The sequence below is a fragment of the Triticum dicoccoides genome, chromosome 7A, assembly GCF_002162155.2.
Source record: "Triticum dicoccoides isolate Atlit2015 ecotype Zavitan chromosome 7A, WEW_v2.0, whole genome shotgun sequence".
NCBI classification, from domain to species: Eukaryota; Viridiplantae; Streptophyta; class Magnoliopsida; order Poales; family Poaceae; genus Triticum; species Triticum dicoccoides.
In genome coordinates this window covers 474,683,439-474,701,419 of record NC_041392.1, presented here as the reverse complement: position 1 = coordinate 474,701,419, position 17,981 = coordinate 474,683,439, and the positions used below count along the sequence as shown (strand labels likewise).

Genomic DNA, 17,981 nt, shown 5'->3' with positions numbered 1-17,981 from the left:
CGCAAGATTGAACCTACTACCATGAACCTCCCCCACTGAAGATAAATCAATCTAATTGGGCAAACTAGACGGGTAGATCAAAGATAAATCATACATATAAAATCACACAAAATAAAACTTTTAAAAAGACTCAATTACTTTCAATGAATAATCTGATCATAAACGCACAATTCATCGGACCCCAAGGAATGCACCACAAAAGAATTACATCGAATCAATCTCCGAAGAGAACATTGTATTGAAGATCAGAGAGAGAGAGAGATAGAGAGAGAGGGAGAGATCTAGCTACTGCTATGGACCCGTAGGTCCTGCGGGAACTACTCATCCATCATCACGGAGGCAGCAAGGTTGATGAAGATGGCCTCCGTGATCAATACCCCCTCTGGCAGAGTACCGACGAAGGCCTCCAGATGGGATCCCTGAAGAACAAAGACTTGCGGTAGTGATAAAATTGATTTTGGTCTCACTCTGGTGGTTTCTAGATTTTAGGGGATTTATATGCTTGGAATTAGGTTAATCCAAGCTACGAGGGGCCCACTAGCTTAGGTGGCGCGCCCCCTGGGGGCGCCGTGTGAGCTTATGGATCTCTCGTATATCTTATGGCCTCCCACCGAAGCTTCTAGGGTCTCTCCTGGTCTAGAAGAAATCACTGTAAAGTTTCATCATGTTTGGATTTGGTTTGGTATGGTTTTTCTGTGAAACAAAGAAATAGGCAAAAACAAGAACTGACACTGGGCATTGAGTTAATAGGTTAGTTCCCAAAGATGTTATAAAATTCCGTATAAAGCATACAAGATTGATGATATAATAGCATGAAACAATAAAGAATTACAGATACATTTGAGACATATCAGCATCCCCAAACTTAATTCCTAATCTTCCTCGAGTAGGTAAATGATAAAAATAAATTTTTTGATGTTGAATGCTACCTAACATGTCTTAATCATGTATTTTTTTAGGTATGAATGTTGAGAAATGATGACTTAATTGATATCAAAATGATAATATAAAAGAATGCAAGAAAATAATCATTACTTTTCAAAATATCCATGTTAAAGAATGTTAATCCTACTCATTTAATCATGTAAGCATGGCATAACTCGGCCTTCCTAGCACAAAGTATAAATTATGAACACCACGGTACCAAACCAAGCAATTGTATCATGCTTTTTCTCGCTTCAGCATTTTCAACTCCACATGATATTTGAGTGTGAGCCATGGACTTAGCACTTTGGATGGCAAAGAGAATGATAGTAGTGGTTTATATGGGAAGACAAAAACTGAGAAACTCTCGCATCAACTCGGCGGATCATTAGGCAATGGAGAGGCCTTTCAATCAATATCGATGCAAGGAATAGGATTTTCCATGCAACGGATGTACTAGAGATATAAGTGTATGAAAGCCCACTACTGAAATTAAGTGGGTGTGCATCCAGCTTACTTGCTCATGAAGACCTCGGGCATTTAAGGAAGCCCGTCATCGGAATATGCAAGTCAAATTCTCATAATGTAAAAATTCTCACTAGTATATGAAAGTGACAAATCATGGAGACTCTCTATATGAAGAACATGGTGCTACTTTGAAGCACTAGTGTGGTAAAAGGATATTAGCATTGCCCCTTCTCTCTTTTTCTCTCATTCCTTTTCACTTTTTTTTTCTTTTCTCATTTCCTTTTAGAACAATATCATGAACCCCATCCCCACTTTTTTGAGGACTCATTAGTCTCCATCATTCTTTTCCACACCGGGACAATGCTCTAATAATGATGATCATAACACTTTTATTTACTTACAACTCGATAAATGATACGTCTCCATCGTATCTACTTTTCCTAACACTTTTCCTCTTGTTTTGGACTCTAATTTGCATGATTTGGATGAAACTAACCCGGAGTTTTCAACAGAACTACCATGGTGTTGTTTTTGTGCAGAAATAAAAGTTCTCGGAATGGCACAAAACTTTTTGGAGATTTTTTATGGAATAAAAGAAAAATACTGGAGCCAAGAACCACCGGAGGGGGGCCCTGGGTGAGCACAACCCACCAGGATGCCCCCCCTCCTAGCGTGCCCAGGTGGGTTGTGCCCACCTGGTGGGCCCGCAGACCCTGATTCCAACTCTATAAAATCCTATTTTCGGAGAAAAAATTATGGGAGAAAGAATTATCGTGTTTCACGAGATGAAGCCGCCGCCGCCTCCTGTTCTTCATCGGGAGGCCAGATCTGGAGTCCGTTTTGGGGCCTCGGAGAGGGTGATCTCCGATCTTCATCATCACCAACCCTTCTCCATCGCCAATTTTACGATGCTCCCCACCGGGAGTGAATAATTCCTTCGTAGGCTCGCTGGTTGGTGAGGAGTTGGATGAGATTCATCATTTAATCGAGTTAGTTTTGTTAGGGCTTGATCCCTAGTATCCATTATGTTCTGAGATTGACGTTGTTATGACTTTTCCATGCTTAATGCTTGTCACCTTGGGCCCGGCTGCCATGATTTCAGATCTGAACCATTTATGTTATCACCATTATATCTATGTTCTAGATCCGATCTTGCAAGTTGTAGTCACCTATTACGTGTTATGATCCATAAACCCCAAAGTGACAGTAGTCGGGATATTTTCCGGTGATGACCATAGTTTGAGGAGTTCATGTATTCACTATGTGCTAATGCTTTGTTCCGGTTCTCTATTAAAAGGAGGCCTTAATATCCCTTAGTTTCCATATGGACGCCGCTGCCACGGGAGGGTAGGACAAAAGATGTCATGCAAGTTCTTTCCATAAGCACATATGACAATTTATGGAATACATGCCTACATTATATTTATGAACTAGAGCTAGTGATGTATCGCCCTAGGTTATAACCGTCACATGATGAATATCATCCAACAAATCATCGATCCAATGCCTGCGAATTTCTCTTATATTGTTCTTACTAAGTTACCACTACTATCGTTACTGTTGCACTTGCTACAAAATTACTGCTATCACTGTTACCGTTGCTATTGCTATTGCTGCTACTATCAAAACTATCATATTACCGTGCTACCGATCACTTTGTTGCAAATAATTAATCTCCAGGTGTGAATGAATTGACAACTCAGTTGCTAATACTTACAAATATTCTTTGGCTCCCCTTGTGTCGAATCAATAAATTTGGGTTGAATACTCTACCCTCGAAAACTGTTGTGATCCCCTATACTTGTGGGTTATCAATAAACCAAATGATATGACTACATATGAATGCCTCTGGCAGTGTACTATGATGTGCAGTGATCTAGCGTAACACGTATAACAATGATGAACAGTGGCTTTGCCACAAATATCATGCCAGCTATCTATGATCACGCAAAGCAAAATGACATTAGTCTTAAAACTCACATTAGTCGTAAAGAACTCAAATACTTATTGTGAAAGTTCTATTAGCCCTCGAAGCAAAGTACTATTTGCATGCTTCCTGGGGAGGAGGTTGGGAGGAGTTAACCATCACACACACCCGGCCCGGACAACACAAAGGATATAAATACAGGATACATTGTGCTCAAACTTCCCCACTATGTCATGACTAACACTTTAATGAAATAGTGAATCACAAACCTTAACATCTATATTTTTTACTAACTAATGCTTATCTACTAGTAAACTTCCATATTATAACTTCAATATCGTTGATCATACGATTCACATTCAATGATCTACATGAAAGTTTTTATTATATCACTTTGGTATACCTGCCATTTTTAGACTAAACATATAGCCCGTGCAAATTACCACTTCCTATTTAACTCTCAAGTATATATAAGTGAAGCATGAGAGTCCAATTGATTTCTATAAAATATAAGTATCGTCGTGCTCTAAAGATGTAAGTGAAGCACATGAGCAAATTGCCTTAACTCAAAAGATATAAGTGAGGCATAAAGAGCATTCTAACAAGTCATGATGAATGTATGTCTCTCTTAATAGGTGCGTCTAGAAAACAATGATTGTGGCAATCAAGCAAACAAAATAAAACTATAACACACGATGCTCCAAGCAAAGCACATATCATGTGACGAATAAAAATATAGCTTCGAGTAATATTACCGATAGATTAGAGACGAAAGAGGGGATGCCTTCTGGGGCACCCCCGAGCTTAGACTCTTGGGTCTTCCTTGAATATTACCTTGGGGTGCATTGGGCATCCCTAAGCTCATGGTCTTCCTGCTCCTTAGACCATCTCTAGTAGACTCCTTAAAAAGTGGTCAAACCCTTATAATTTTCAGGTTTTAAGGTTTTGGTCGAAAAAAGTGTCCATAACAGATTCTGTAAAAGCGGTCCGACCCTTAAATATTTTAAAGGGCACCGAAAACCCACACCCGAGACCCATATATTTGAAGGCTTGAAGGCCATACTGAGTGTGACCCTTATACCGTCCAAACCTTGTCGGGAAGGACACGCCGCCGCAATTCCATCGCATACCTCACTGGAATCAGCCGCTGCCCACCGGAATCTGCCGCCACCTGCCGGAATCGGCCGCCGCCGATTCGATTTGGGGCCGGAGAAGGGTGGGGTGAGGCGGCCAGGATGAGAGCCACCTTGCGGATGTGATTGACCACCGTCGAGGGCCTTTGGAGGACGGCGGGGAATGAGGAGGGGAGGCTGAGGAGGACGACATGGAGCATCTTTGAGAGGAATATTCGTTTTTACAGTGCCGTTTGCAGGGTCTGTTCTGCGGGAGGTAAAATCAACCCTTAAAACACGTTTTTGTGACCCTTATCATGGTTTTAAAGGCCCACGAAATAAGGAGTATGCTAGAGATGTTGTTATTCCTTCATCCATCGTGATCTCACCCAAAACATGAAAATTTCAGCACACAAAACTCAACAGAAACTTCGTCAGATCCGTTAGTATAATAAATCAATCACCCACTTTAGGTACTGTTATAAATAAATTCATAATTTCCCTTACATAATATCTACTCTATTCTAACTTCTCCATGACTTATACCCCCCGATATTATCCATAACATCATTAAAATAAGCACATTATGCAATTAAAACATAATTTGTGTAAAATAGGACAATACGTAATGATAGAATATTTATCCATACTTCTGTAAATTCTGAAAAATAGGACAACACAAATAATTTTGTAACCCAATACAATGCAAAAATATCAGGATTTTATCACGTTCCAGTACAGAAATAAAATTCTAGCACTTGGGGCGAAAGTTTCTGTTTTTGCACAACATCAATTTTACTATCATTTATATCATCCAAAGCCTTTACTTGGCACAAAAATTAAAAGACACAAACATAATCACTATAGCAGAAATAACCATGTTGACCCACAAAACAGAAAAGAAAAATAAAGATAACTATTGGGTTGTCTCCCTACAAGCTCTTTCTTTATATCCATGTTACACCATTCCTCACGACCAGCAGCCGTCACCTCTACCCTTTTCCTCAGAATGTGAAACCTCGTAGCCCAAATCTAAGAGAATCTTAGGAAACCATGGGAGTAGAGGAAGGGAGGGAGTGGAGAAAGACAAGGACAGAATCGAGGAGGGGATTCTCACCAAGTGGAACAGAAGCAACCATTTGTTGTAGCTTGAGGAGAGGAGTGGATGCCGGTGGGAGTTAGACTGACGGAGGACGTAGGCCGTCGAGGGCATCCAGATGTGGAGTAGGTCCCGTGTGCCAAGGCATCTGAGGTCGCCAGAAAGAGGTGGGGTAGGACAAGGTAGAGGAGCAAAGGTGGAGGCGGAGGAGCTCCTGTCGTTGCGTCGTGAGAGACAAGGAGAAATAAATCTCCTAGTGTGCGGAGGTAGGGGTGAGCACCCCAGGGATTTTTGGGGGGGGGGGGGATCAGGCTGAGAAATCCCTTTCCCCGATGACACCAAATAGGCCGCTGAAAAAACCATGGTGAAGATATGAGGCGGGTCTCTCGCCCGGGAAAATGGCGAGGATCCCGAGGGGATCCCGTGGAACCAAACTAGCCCTTAGCGGTTGTTTTTGGCTGGAAAGGAGAGAAGTCCCGGTGAGGAGATCCTCAAATGCAGGCTTTGTGAAAGATCGGACGGCAGATAAATGGTCCATAGGTTAGAGCATCTCCAACAGCCGCGCTACGCGCCGCGCGCTAAAAACTAGTTCGCCGCGTGCCGTTCGCCTGGTTTTGCGCGGCCGCCAGCGCTGGCTCCAACAGCCGCGCTAAAATGCAGCGCGCGCGCCGCTCCAGCAGCGCGCAAAAAATGCAGCGCGCGCGACTCGCCGGGGCATTGCATATATGGCATTTTGGACACAAAATGGATTTGAAAACATTCAAAATGCAATGAACATGACATATAAATTTTCACACAAACAAGTTGATAAATAAAAGTTCATGCCCACAAGTTTAAAATCATGCCCACAAGTTCATCCAACCAAGTTTAAAATGCAAACCAAATTCAAGACACAAACGAAAGACACATCAATCCCCCTCCTCGTCTTCGTCCTCATCTTCGGAAGACGATTTTGCCTCCTCCGAAGATGATTCTTCCTCCCTCTCCCCATCGCGCACCGCATCACGTGAAGCTCCGACGGTGTTGGTAAGATCTTCAACGGCACCTTCATGGGAATGTGTGTGAGGAGGCACATCGAAAAACATTCTGCCCATGGAGGCCGGAGGTGCACCCATGCCTCCCATGAGAGAAGAAAAACTCATGCCACCCATGGCAGCCATAGCGTCGGGGGGTGCTCCAAAGCCACCCATGCCTCCCATGGCACCTAAACCGCCCATGGAACCTCCGAAGCCACCCATGCCACCCATGGCGCCGAGGCCACCGCCACCCATGGCGCCGAGGCCACCGCCACCCATGGCGCCAAGGCCACCGCCACCCATGGCGCGGATCATGGCTCCTTTTTGGATCAAGACTTCTTCACGGGCAAGATTGACATACTCCTTTTGCACCTCATTGAGGATGGATGTGTCCAAGAAGAACAAGTGCTTCTCCCATTCCAACAATCTAGTTCGCTCCTCATTGCTCACCTTCCTCTCCTCCAAAGCCACCATTCTCTCCTCGACCGCCACCCTCCTCTACTCGGACGCCAACCTCCTCTCCTCGGCCGCGATATCTTGGTTCCTTGCCATTTTCCTCACCTCGTTGGCTTCTTTTCTTACCTTCACAATAGATTCCATAGCATTTTTGAGCTCATCATATCCTTTCCTCTTCTTCTTTTCTTTTGCGTCTTTCTTGCACCCATCCGGTCATTTTGGCTTCGAGTATGAAACCGAGTTGGGTGTGGGGCTTCTCTTGCCGTCACTTGATGCATCATCCTCCTCCTCATCATCACCATCATCATTCAACTCAATTGTTCGCTTGTGTTTGTTGCTCAAATTCAAATCATCCAAATCTTCACGCTTCTTCCATTTCTCATCACCCTTCAACACGTTATAGCAATGAGGCAAGGTAAAGACCCTTCCTTACTTGATCTTCCCCTTCTTGGTTTTCCTGTCCTCTTCTTTGAACAAGTTTTGTGCAATGTGATACTACATGAAAACAAAGCAAGTTAGCACTTCGAACACCAACAACAAGTATGATGAACATGTATGGAAATGCCACTTACTCTATCGTCCTCATTTGTGCCACTTGGGTTCAATTTGTCAACCGCCTTTTGACAAGCCGCCCACTTTTGACAATCTGAGTTGATTGTCTACCACCGGGACCGAAGTGATCTCTCGGAGTGGTCAATTCCACTCATGTTATGAACATCATAGTGTTCTTTCATCCGCCCCAATAAGCATCTCTACTTTGATCACCTCCAACGGATGGATCCCTCGACACTTGCAACCAAGTATTGCATAGTAAGATGTCATCGGCGTTGGTGTAATTGCCCGCTCTTCCTTTCGATGCGTCGACAATGCCCTCACCCTTCTTGTCCACCTCGAACTCATGGTCTTCAAAATGCATGTCATTGGTTTGAGACCAATGTGAATTGTTAGAGCCAACACCCATAGTTGACATGTATGCATCGTCGTTGAGACTACAAAGTTTTTTGAACAATGCGAATAAGCCATCTATATGAATGCATTCAAAAAATAACAAGAAAAGAAACGTTGATTTTTTTACCTTAGGGGCATTTCGTCGAACACGTTGTGCGCGTCGGCCGTCGGCTCAACGAGTGAGCTCGCCGGCGCTTCGGTAGCCGCCGCGCCCGCCCCACGCCCTGCAAGTTTCTTCCTCCTCGCCTTCGAGGTACCGGAGCCGTCCGCCGCCTTGTTCTTCTTCGCCGATGCCTTGCCCTTCTTCGATCACGCCGCATTGGGGAGCTTCGAGGGGGGGGAGGGTCTCGGGGCGGCGCCGGCACGACGCCACCCGCCGCCGAGGTCATTCGCGGCGGCATGAAGAGGCCGCGCGCGAGGCCGATGGTCGGAGGAGCTCCGGCACAGGCGAGGCCAACACCCCCCGCGCTAGGGGCGGCAGCGGTGGTGGATGGGTCGCGACTATAGGATGGGGTGAGCGGGGTGCCGACGCGTGCATCCATGGGGTGCAGTTCACCGGCTCGACGCGCGCGGGGCGTAGGAGGCGGAGAGGAGAGAGTGCGGCGCGAGTGCTCGAGTGTGCCGCGCGCGGAAGCGGGCGCCCTAAATGCACCGCGCGAGATAGCGAATCAGACAGCGCTCCCAACTCCTTATACCGCACGCGGTTATTGCGCGCCCGCTGGAGACACCCCGTGGGTTACGCGCGCTAAAATGGCCAAATTTGCGGCGCCGCGCTTGTTTAGCGCGGCTGTTGAAGATGCTCTTAAGACTCGTAAGTGAACGCTCTTTATTTAGACTAGCTGAATACTCGTACGTTGCCACGGGTCAAAAAACGCATTATGATCAAATAATTTTTCGAATTAAAAAATGCGTGTCGGACATGATAGGACTGGTTTCAATTCCTGGACAAATTGATTCTCTCCCTCTTATTTCTTCCTAGGCAATCGTCGTATGTCTTTAAAAACTTCCCCTTGCATCATTTTATTCTCCTCACCCTTCCTTTCCCTTCACCTTTTTCCATAGTGTCGTGTGGGCAAGCCCTATTCAAAATCTTCTATTTTCATCTATTATGTCATCATTCAAAATATTATTTGATCTCCTTTTTGAATGGAAACTTACGAAGTCCTCTCACAACTAACTCGAAAGAAACATGAACTTCGACAAGTATAGAAACAAAGAACAAAATCATATTTTCTAAAAAAAATAGACCCTCTCAAACAACATATAATACTCCCAAACCCAAAGTTAAATAGACCTACAAGAGATGTATGCTTAATGTAAAACATCTGACTTTTAGGTCACTCTCGTAAAAGGTTATTTCTGCATCGGTGAAATGACTGGGAGGGGCATCTTGAGTTCAAGCAGTTCTCTTTGAAGTCGTAGGTTGAGTTAAAGGTTGTCCTCTTTCTTCTCAAGAGGAACTCCTGACTTCCTTGAGAATATAAAGAAGCTTAACAAACCAAGCTCTATGTGCCCCCTATCTTGACCATGGACAAATACAAACTTTTGCAAAAAAATACAAACTAAAAATTCAAAGCCAGGATGTTAGCGATAGTTAGTTCAAACTCGTACAGCCCAAAAAACAATAGTTAGTTTAAACTCTTACAGCCCAAAAAGCATATGGTTTGATCGCCTCCAAGTTTCAACATTACCTTGAGCTTTAGACATGCTTTCTGATTTTGTAGAGTTAGAGATAAAAGCTCCAAGCATGACTGAAAATTGAGAGTGATGTGATGAGTTAGGACTGACAGGAACATTCAGTAGGACAACCAACACAAAAACTACGACGACATACTACCATCACATGAAATATGTAAATGTGTGTGCATTATTTAGGTTCTCAATATCTATCTCTCATGCTCTTCCGATTCACTTTTCTCCTATCCGAGCATCTCACTGCCAATCTATCAAAAAATAGCAGCCTCCCACGTAGATGGGGCCTCGGTCAGCAACACGGCGGGAGCAGAAATCAGCCTTCAGGAAGTACTCGTCAAGCTTGATATAGACCAATGACCACCTTGATTGATGACAGTAGCCCGTGAGAAGACGTCACACTCCGGCTCACTGCAGAAGTAATTCTGCACACATGAAGACTTAGAAAAAAAGAATGAATGTCTTAAAAAAATTAAAAGCTACACATATAAAAGTGTAAAAAGGCATAAGTGGGGACAAAATTGTGGAATAGCTCTGATGAATGCACATAAGACTATGCGGCGCTTTGATTATCAGAGAAGATTAAATGCTCGTAAATCATAATGTACCCTTCACGATCATAATCAAATCCTGAGAAAAATAAAAATTGTTATCACCACAGGCCACATATAAGATGTCTAGAAAGCAAATAGCAATTGTCATTTTGACAGCAATCAAAATATGACACATTATTCAGAAAAAGAATTATAAGTTCAACGTGCAGGCAACATGATACTAATTTATACACCCACAGTTGTCATGCGTACACCATGCACCATTTGAAAACAGAGTACTCCCCCAGTCCCAAAGTAAGTATCTTTGATATAGTATAAACTATACTAAACAAAATGAACTTATTTTGGGACGGATGGAGTAATCATTATCAGTATACATAGACAGTTCTTGGACAAACCGAAACCTACATGCAGCTGCAATCATGCATCAAAACTGCCAGTACAAAATACATCTTTTGAATGTTGAAATTTCACGGTTTGGTAGCCATCTGCAATCATGCATCCATTCTCAGAATCATATCATGATCGAAAATCTTCCAATTTGGTAGTATGCAGATTAATATAACGAGCAACAATTTGAGAGTTGGGAGACATTACTAACATGATTCACTTTTTACAGTGTAGTTTCACCATGATAAAAAAATTCCCAATTTGGTAGTCTGCACATCAACATTACGAGCAACAATTTTCCACTTTTTACAAAGCAGTTCATGTAGAAGATGGCAGAGAGGATGTGAGTTTGACACTACTGATCATCTGTAGATTTTGAATGATACCTTTCAGACCTTGTGATTAAAAAAAGATGTTGAACTATTAGCAGAGATTCAAAATCAGTCAAGGATTAGTTGATCAGCACCGTGATTCTACAACAAAGTGATCAAATTTTGAGTACCTCCTAATAAGTGTTTGCTTCACCCCCTGCTGTTGGAGACCCGGAGCAGGGGCAGGTTGGGGAGGCCACGGAGGAATGGGAGGAGGTAGGCGGGGCTGGGGTTGTCGAGGCGCGTGGGGCTCGGGAAGCTGGATGACGTCGGGCTGGGGTGGTAGGAAGGCACCGGGCTCGGGAACGACGACGACGGCGCACTGAGCACCTGCGAGGACGAGCAGGAGCTCATGCCCATCGACGAGACCCCACCAAACGGCCCGAACGACGGCGGCTTGTATCCCTGCCACGAATCGAACCAAACAATCAGATCTACACATCCAAGCAAGGCTGGCTAGATCCAGGAAACGGAAGGAGAGAAGAAACATGGGATGGGGGGGGGGATCTCGATCCCGAGACCAAGAAGCGAGGCTTCACCTTGCGGTAGGTGGTGCCATCGTCCTCCACGACCCATTCGGCCTCGCGGCAGAGCTCCTTGAGCACCTCGTTGTTGTCGCAGTGCTTGGGGAGCTTGTAGCTACCGAGAGCGCGGAGGTCGGTGAAGATCTTGGCGGCGATGGCCCGGCGCCGGCACTCGCACCACTTGTTGTTCTCCCGCTCCTTTCACGTGGGCGTCCGACCCAGCCCGGCGTCCGCCTCCGTCGCTGTAGGCGGGAGGAGGTCGGCGGCGGTGATTCCTCTCTAGAGAGAAAAGGGAATCGAGAGCGAGGGATTTGGGGAAGGGAGTGGGAGGTGGGATACGAGGACGTGGGGGACGTGCGTTGTTTTTCTTTTTTCTTTATCTCGTGAGTGGAGTGGCGGGGAGGCAGTCCGATTTTTCAGGAATCGTAGGAGGGTGGGGTGGAGGGGAGCGAGGCGATCGTGAAGGTCGAACCATCATAAGAGGTCGAACCATGACGACGTTTGATTCGGCCCCCTTTGGTTTGTAGGATTTTTGTAGGAATTTTATAGGATAGGATTTGCAAAGGAAAAATTCCTTTGAAGCCCTTTGGTTTGTAGGAATGGATTCCTATTCCTATGTAGGATAGAAATCAATCTTTCACGTTTTGGAGGAAAAAAAACATTAGCCTAGACTTAATGAAAAAAATTCTATCCTATGCACCAAATGACATTTTTTTTTCTATAAAAATTGACATGCATGTCATCTCACTTCCTATGATTTTCCCATTCCTATAAAATTTCTATCTTATCCTATGAACAGAGAAGGCCTTAGAGATTTGTGCCTAGCGCGGCCAACGGAGGACTCGAGGATAGCTTCCGCGTTGGTCCCTGACCTGACCTGACCGGACCGAGTGACGGCTGAGACTGACGCCCCTTTGTCTTCCCACCACCCCATCTTTTCCCTTCCCAGCATTCAAAACCCCCAGCTGCTTCCTGCGCCAAGGGCTTTTCCATCGCCTCCTCCTCACCAAACGTGCTTCCCTTTGGGGTTTTCTCATTGGTGCGTGCGTTTTGGATTCCCTTCCCCTTCCCACCCCGCTCCCCCTTTTCGATTGTGCCGCGCGAGAGAAATCGCATTTTTTTGGGGGTGGATTTCGCTCATCGGTTTCTTGCCCTGGTACGATAGGGTTTCTCTCTTGGCTCCGACAGAGTTCATCGCGGCATCAGACCCGTTTCCTCTTCCTGCTTCTTCGTCATTGCGCCCCCTCTGCCCTTCCGGTCTCCTTTTTATCCTTGTTTTGGGTTTTTTTCTGCTGACGGTTTCTTTATTTCGCATTTCTTTTGGTTTTTTTTTCTGCCGACGGTTTCTTGATTTCGCATTTCTTTTGGGATTTTTTTTGCCGGCGGTTTCTTGATTTTGCATTTCTTTTGGCGTTTTTCTGCCGAGGGTTCCTTGATTTTGCTTTGCTAGGCTTCTTGCCCTGTAACAATCAATGCTTTCTGTCTTCTCTTCGTCGGATCGACCTTTTTCCTCCTGGGGTTTTGGTTTGCGGCGTCTCGTCTCTGTTCTTTTTTTTTTTTAGTTATTGAGGGAAGCCGTCTCCGTTCTATATGGAATGCGCGATTTTATTTTGGAATTTCTCCCCCTCCTCTGGGCTTTTGGGGTTCTTGCCCTGTTTTTCCTCTGTTCTTCTTTTCCCCTTTTATGATTTTTGAGGGTTTTCTTTCCCGTTCTATATATGGAAATCATGTAACCTGTAGTCGGTGTTGAGCAGGTCCCGTTGGCTGATGTGAAGATGGCGAGCAGCGCATCCGAGAAGTGGGCTGTGGTGCAATACGGACACCACGGTCCTGCAACCAAAGTCTACCAGTTTCAGATCCTGTTGCCAAATGGCACAAGCACCAGCCTTAAGCTGCGCGATCCTGGAGAAGAGATGCCGCTTCCTGATTTCTTACATCGTATTCGGGAAGAGTCGGGCGATGCCTCCTCACATTGTGGTCAAAGGCGGGGAATTGAATGGGATGGCGATGTTTATCTAGAGGACCTGCTGGACAGAAAGATAGACAAGAAAGTGCAGTTCAGTGATTTTGTCACTAAGGGTACTAACATATTAAGACTTCAGGTAAGCCCCAACTCATTCATGTTCTGATTCACGAAATGACTGCAGACCATCTAACACATTTTCTTTCTATCCATTTGCTTTGCTAGGATGGTGAAGAATTTGTCAGGACATATGAGGTCAGTATTTGAACTAATCTTACTCCATATCTGTGTCATGTAGCACTGAGAATTTTTCATTCTATCATGCTAAGATACATTTCCTAATTTAGTATCCCTTGAGGATCCTATAATCTTTGCGGTGTCATTCACTATTCACAAACGATTGGTGTAATTGTGCCAAACCCAAGCCGTGGTGCAGTTAACATGTACAAGAAAATGATGTAGATGAATCCTTACATTCGTTGTGCTTATGTGTTTACTTGCTTGTCTTCAGAATATGTGGGACCTTACACCTCCGACTGAACTGCTTCAAGAGCTTCCGGCAGAATATAGCACTGAGAGTGCTCTTGCAGACCTTGTTGTTAGTTTTCTTGTCCGAGTATTTTGCCTCCTCAGTTTCATAGGTGACCAACTGTGAAGATCTGACCTTCGTTGTCTTTTCCTGTCATCAGGACAACTCATTACAGGCTTTGTGGTCAAATGGTAGCAAAGAAATAAAGTTAATCAGGTTAGTTCCCATTTATCGCCATCCCAATTGACAATTATGGTATCAGACGGTAGCTATCCTTGCTGGGTTGTTTCCCTTTCAATTCCACTTTGGACCTGTCTATGTCTCTGTTTCCCTCATAACTCCCTGCTGAATTAAATGCTCTATGCATTGCACATAATGCAAAGCGAACTGGTTACACAAGTAATATCATGTTAGTCACAAATACAGGAGAGAATATAATATATTATCAAAGCTTAGTTACTATCAGCTGAAGCACAAAGGCAGTTTTCATAATGCACTGGGCTATGCTCCAGGTTGTAGTTTCAGTTTTGACTTTTTTCCATTGCAGCACTAGATACTTAGCTGTAGAATTGGCTTTAAGTAGATGTAATCATGTATAAATTACCCTCCAAGTAGGATCTCATCGCAAACATAATGATAAATATACCAAGAAAAGGAAAGCTGCTCATTGCATGGAATCTTTGGGTTTCAGTTTTTTCTTTTATACCATTACATCAATCTACTCTGTTTTCTTCTCCCCTTTTCTTTCCTGACAAACGTTATTATCTTTGATTCATTACTTCTCAGAATCACTTTCACACGAGTGTTGGATCATGTTGTAGGATAACTGTTGATGGAGAAAAGATTGTGGTTTTTGATACTGGTAGGGGGATGGACGGTTCAGAAGATAATTCTATCTCTAAATGGTAACGCTCTTTAGTTGAAGTTTTACCACATGAAGTTTAAGTATTCACTCTGTCAAATGTGTTAGGGGAAATTGGAGGTTGGAGTGCACAAGAGAAACATAAAAGGGGGGTGGGGGTAATTTAGTGTTTCGTTTTCAAAGAGCAGTAACGATATAAAGAGGAAAAATGGTTATTACTATTTAATTTATGAACATTTTGAATGCCCTTTTGATATTAATATTGTTTATATGGAGGGTACTTGTACTTTGTTTTTTTATTATGTTTCTTCATAGTTTCCATATGCAGAGTTCGATTGCACAACCATCCTACTTAAGCCCTAATGCAACATAGTTTGGATCTTATTTAGTCTTATTTATTTAGGGGTACAATGGGTTCTTCTAACCACAGAGTATTTCGGAAACAAGGTATCGGCGGGAAAGCGCCATACTTAGTGGTGAGCAATTATATATCACAAACATATGGATCGTACTTATTCCATTTCTTGCAATTTGTTTGCCTTATCAACAATCCTTCAGTGACATTTATCTAAGTTGCATTAATATATGATTTCCATTTGGACATGTTCTGTAAGTAACCATTGGATGTTATGGGAGTCTCTTCATTTTTCTTGAATTTACCTTTGCAGCTGAAACTTTCTAAATGATGTACCGTAAAACAGATCATGTACTTTAGCAGTATGTCTATGCCTATTCAAAGGAGAGAGTACAAATGAGTTTCAGCTTCTGTTGGATGGGATTAACAGAATTAAAGGAGAAAGAAGCACGATTTTTTCATATACATCATTTATTACCATTGTGATTGTATGGCTTCCTCAATTTTTTTTAATTCATTATGCTACCTTTTAAAGTATAGCTGGGCATGTTATGATTGCTATATCACTTACTGTATCAGTTATTTTCCATAGTTGGCAAAATAAAGAGGTGTATGCCATTTCGATTATTTGGCTTATCAGGCCAACTGAGGGATGAATTTATAATTGCTGTCTTGCCCGTTCTGGACAGTTTTATGCAATTCTTGAAGATAACAAACTATGATTTTAGAAGTTGCTTGGTCCTGTATTTTACATTGCTTCTCCGTCTATATATTTTTTCACGTGAAAATACACTGTATTTCACTAAAATGAAATATTCATAGACGACAAATTCATATGTGGAGTACTTGATTTGTTACTCTATCGAATATCTACAGCCTTTCTTTGGCATGTTTGGCTATGGTGGAACTATTGCATCGATGCATCTTGGAAGGTATGAATTTACCAGCTAATCTATACCAAAGATTGAAGTTTTTCAGTTTCATTGATTGCCATGTTCTTTCTTTTACAATAGAACTGCCATAGTTTCTTCTAAAACTAAGGAATCAAGGAAAGTGTTTACCTTGCATCTTTCGAGGGAGGCTCTGTTGGAGAAGTCTTCATCTAAACTCAGCTGGAAGGTGTTCTGCCAACCCCTTGTTTTTCTAATTATATTCCTGTACCTTGGCAAAGTAGCAGACATCAGCACGATTGAATTGCAGACTGCTGGAGGAGTTAGAGATCCATCTGAAGAAGAGTTGGCACTGTCGCCACATCGAAGTTTTACACAGGTGATCCAGTTATCTTGACTGTCTTTTAGATGTTCTGATGCCCTGCAATATCAGCCCATCAGCAATGCTAAATTGATATCTGAGTTGTGATTGCATGTTTCATATGTTTGGTATAGAATACCAAGATACCAATTCATGTCAAGTAACGGTCATAAGTATGAAATCTCCATATTTACTGATACCTATTTCCTGGTTATTGGAGTATTTGTTACTTCACCGTTTCTTTAATTTAAATTTTCTTTCAATACTGATAAAATCTTAACAGGCATATATTCTTTCACTAGGATTTATCATCATATTTTACTTTATAGAACCGAAAATCTCAATGATTCAGTAGTTGAGGTCTGGATTCAGAAAACTGTCAAAAGACCTGTTCTGGCCGAAAACCAAGATAACTAGGCCAATTGCAATTGATCATTGCCTAACTGGGCACTTTCTCTGGGTGGATCTCTTAGACATCTTCAAACATAGGATCTGAAATTGTAAAACCTTGTAGTATTTCTTGTACCAAACTACAAAAGGTAATTCAAGTCTTCACGACAAATTCTGTATTTGATGAACAACATAACATTGGCTCGAAATAAATATATCACGATGCAAATTTTGAAGTCTAATTGCGACGTAGACATTGAGGAACAAAAAAGAACAAGCAATGGTGTGAGTGGTAGTACAAAGTCAAATTAGAAAAAAACAATAAGGTGAAGCAATTATTCAAGCATAATATGCCTTTTTTGTTTCTTGATGTGTGGATAAAATTCAGGACGTCAAATCTTATTTCAGAATGTTGTGGTCTGTATTGTTTTTCGTGCTTCAGTACCAGAACAAGGATTTTTTTTAGGGAAAGCTTTCTGTTTTTAGCTCTGCGTGAGCCCATTGGTTCAAGTATGTACTTGAAGAATCAATCCTCCCTAAATCAAATACATTGTTTCTCCTGTGTATGCCCATTCCATTTTTGGAGGAAATACTCATTTAAGAAAACCAATAAATCACAGTAACACAAAGTGAATTTTCACTAAAGACAATGGTATATTGAAGTTTCTTTGATGTCTTATGCAGAAATATTCCTTACCACCCATTTGTATGAGGTTTGGCATGAGGGCTATTGATGTAGGGTAGAACCCTAATCGCCCGATCTTTCACGAAAGGAGCGGACCCCGCGAAGAACACGAGGAACACAAGGGGGAAAACGAGGGAAAACACAAGGAGAAACACAAGAGGAAACACTAAACCACCACGAATAAGTCACACATGTGCTAGATCCTCGAGTACATAAGGAAAGATACACGATCCACGGACAACTAAGGACGATACAAGGGTAGCCGGTCTTCTCCGTGAGGAGGTCTTGAGTTCTTCCCTAAAAAGGGGTCTTGAATCCGCTTGGGGGATCTTCTCCGGTGGAGGCTCGAATCTCCGAGGAGAAGGTATCCAAGTGGATGAACAAAGCTCTCACACGAAATATGAGCTAATCCTTTGCTAACCCTAGAAAGGAGGAGGGAGAGGTCTATATATAGTCTTAGTGTAA

The 17,981-nt window shown here is 43.0% G+C and overlaps 2 protein-coding genes across 4 annotated transcripts in view; one reads left to right on the top strand and one right to left on the bottom strand.

The window, feature by feature from the left end:
- Window positions 1-9,723: 9,723 nt before the first annotated feature.
- On the bottom strand, window positions 9,724-11,895 carry LOC119332131. 3 transcript variants are annotated; one of them, XM_037605298.1, is made up of 3 exons: window positions 11,497-11,895; window positions 11,089-11,362; window positions 9,724-10,082 (listed from the first exon to the last, which is right to left on the bottom strand). In XM_037605298.1, the coding sequence occupies exons 1-3, from the start codon at window positions 11,531-11,533 to the stop codon at window positions 9,980-9,982; spliced, it is 414 nt and encodes a 137-aa protein (XP_037461195.1). In that variant the 5' UTR covers window positions 11,534-11,895; the 3' UTR covers window positions 9,724-9,979. The 3 variants fall into 3 exon arrangements, with proteins under 3 accessions (XP_037461195.1, XP_037461197.1, XP_037461196.1); XM_037605300.1 differs by having other exon boundaries at window positions 9,724-10,053; XM_037605299.1 differs by having other exon boundaries at window positions 9,724-10,067; window positions 11,497-11,894.
- A 493-nt stretch (window positions 11,896-12,388) lies between these two features.
- Window positions 12,389-17,981, top strand: part of LOC119329699 (structural maintenance of chromosomes flexible hinge domain-containing protein GMI1) — a 24,831-nt gene continuing 19,238 nt past the window's right edge. Inside the window, exons 1-10 of the mRNA XM_037602770.1 lie at window positions 12,389-12,520; window positions 13,236-13,583; window positions 13,670-13,699; window positions 13,956-14,042; window positions 14,134-14,189; window positions 14,795-14,878; window positions 15,239-15,311; window positions 16,067-16,122; window positions 16,204-16,309; window positions 16,391-16,459. Of these exons, the coding sequence (XP_037458667.1) occupies window positions 13,257-13,583; window positions 13,670-13,699; window positions 13,956-14,042; window positions 14,134-14,189; window positions 14,795-14,878; window positions 15,239-15,311; window positions 16,067-16,122; window positions 16,204-16,309; window positions 16,391-16,459 (888 nt within the window). The 5' untranslated portion in view covers window positions 12,389-12,520; window positions 13,236-13,256. The remainder of the gene's footprint in view (window positions 12,521-13,235; window positions 13,584-13,669; window positions 13,700-13,955; window positions 14,043-14,133; window positions 14,190-14,794; window positions 14,879-15,238; window positions 15,312-16,066; window positions 16,123-16,203; window positions 16,310-16,390; window positions 16,460-17,981) is intronic.

What these genes read in the sequence shown, in the direction of transcription:
- LOC119332131 (XM_037605298.1), bottom strand. Translation starts at nt 11,533, where the DNA reads ATGGGTCGTGGAGGACGATGGCACCACCTACCGCAAG. An exon ending in ATGGCACCACCTACCGCAAG is followed by an intron (nt 11,363 to 11,496) that starts GTGAAGCCTCGC and finishes GATTCGTGGCAG; the next exon opens with GGATACAAGCCGCCGTCGTT. An exon ending in AAGCAAACACTTATTAGGAG is followed by an intron (nt 10,083 to 11,088) that starts GTACTCAAAATT and finishes TTTTTTTCTAAG; the next exon opens with TCTTCATGTGTGCAGAATTA.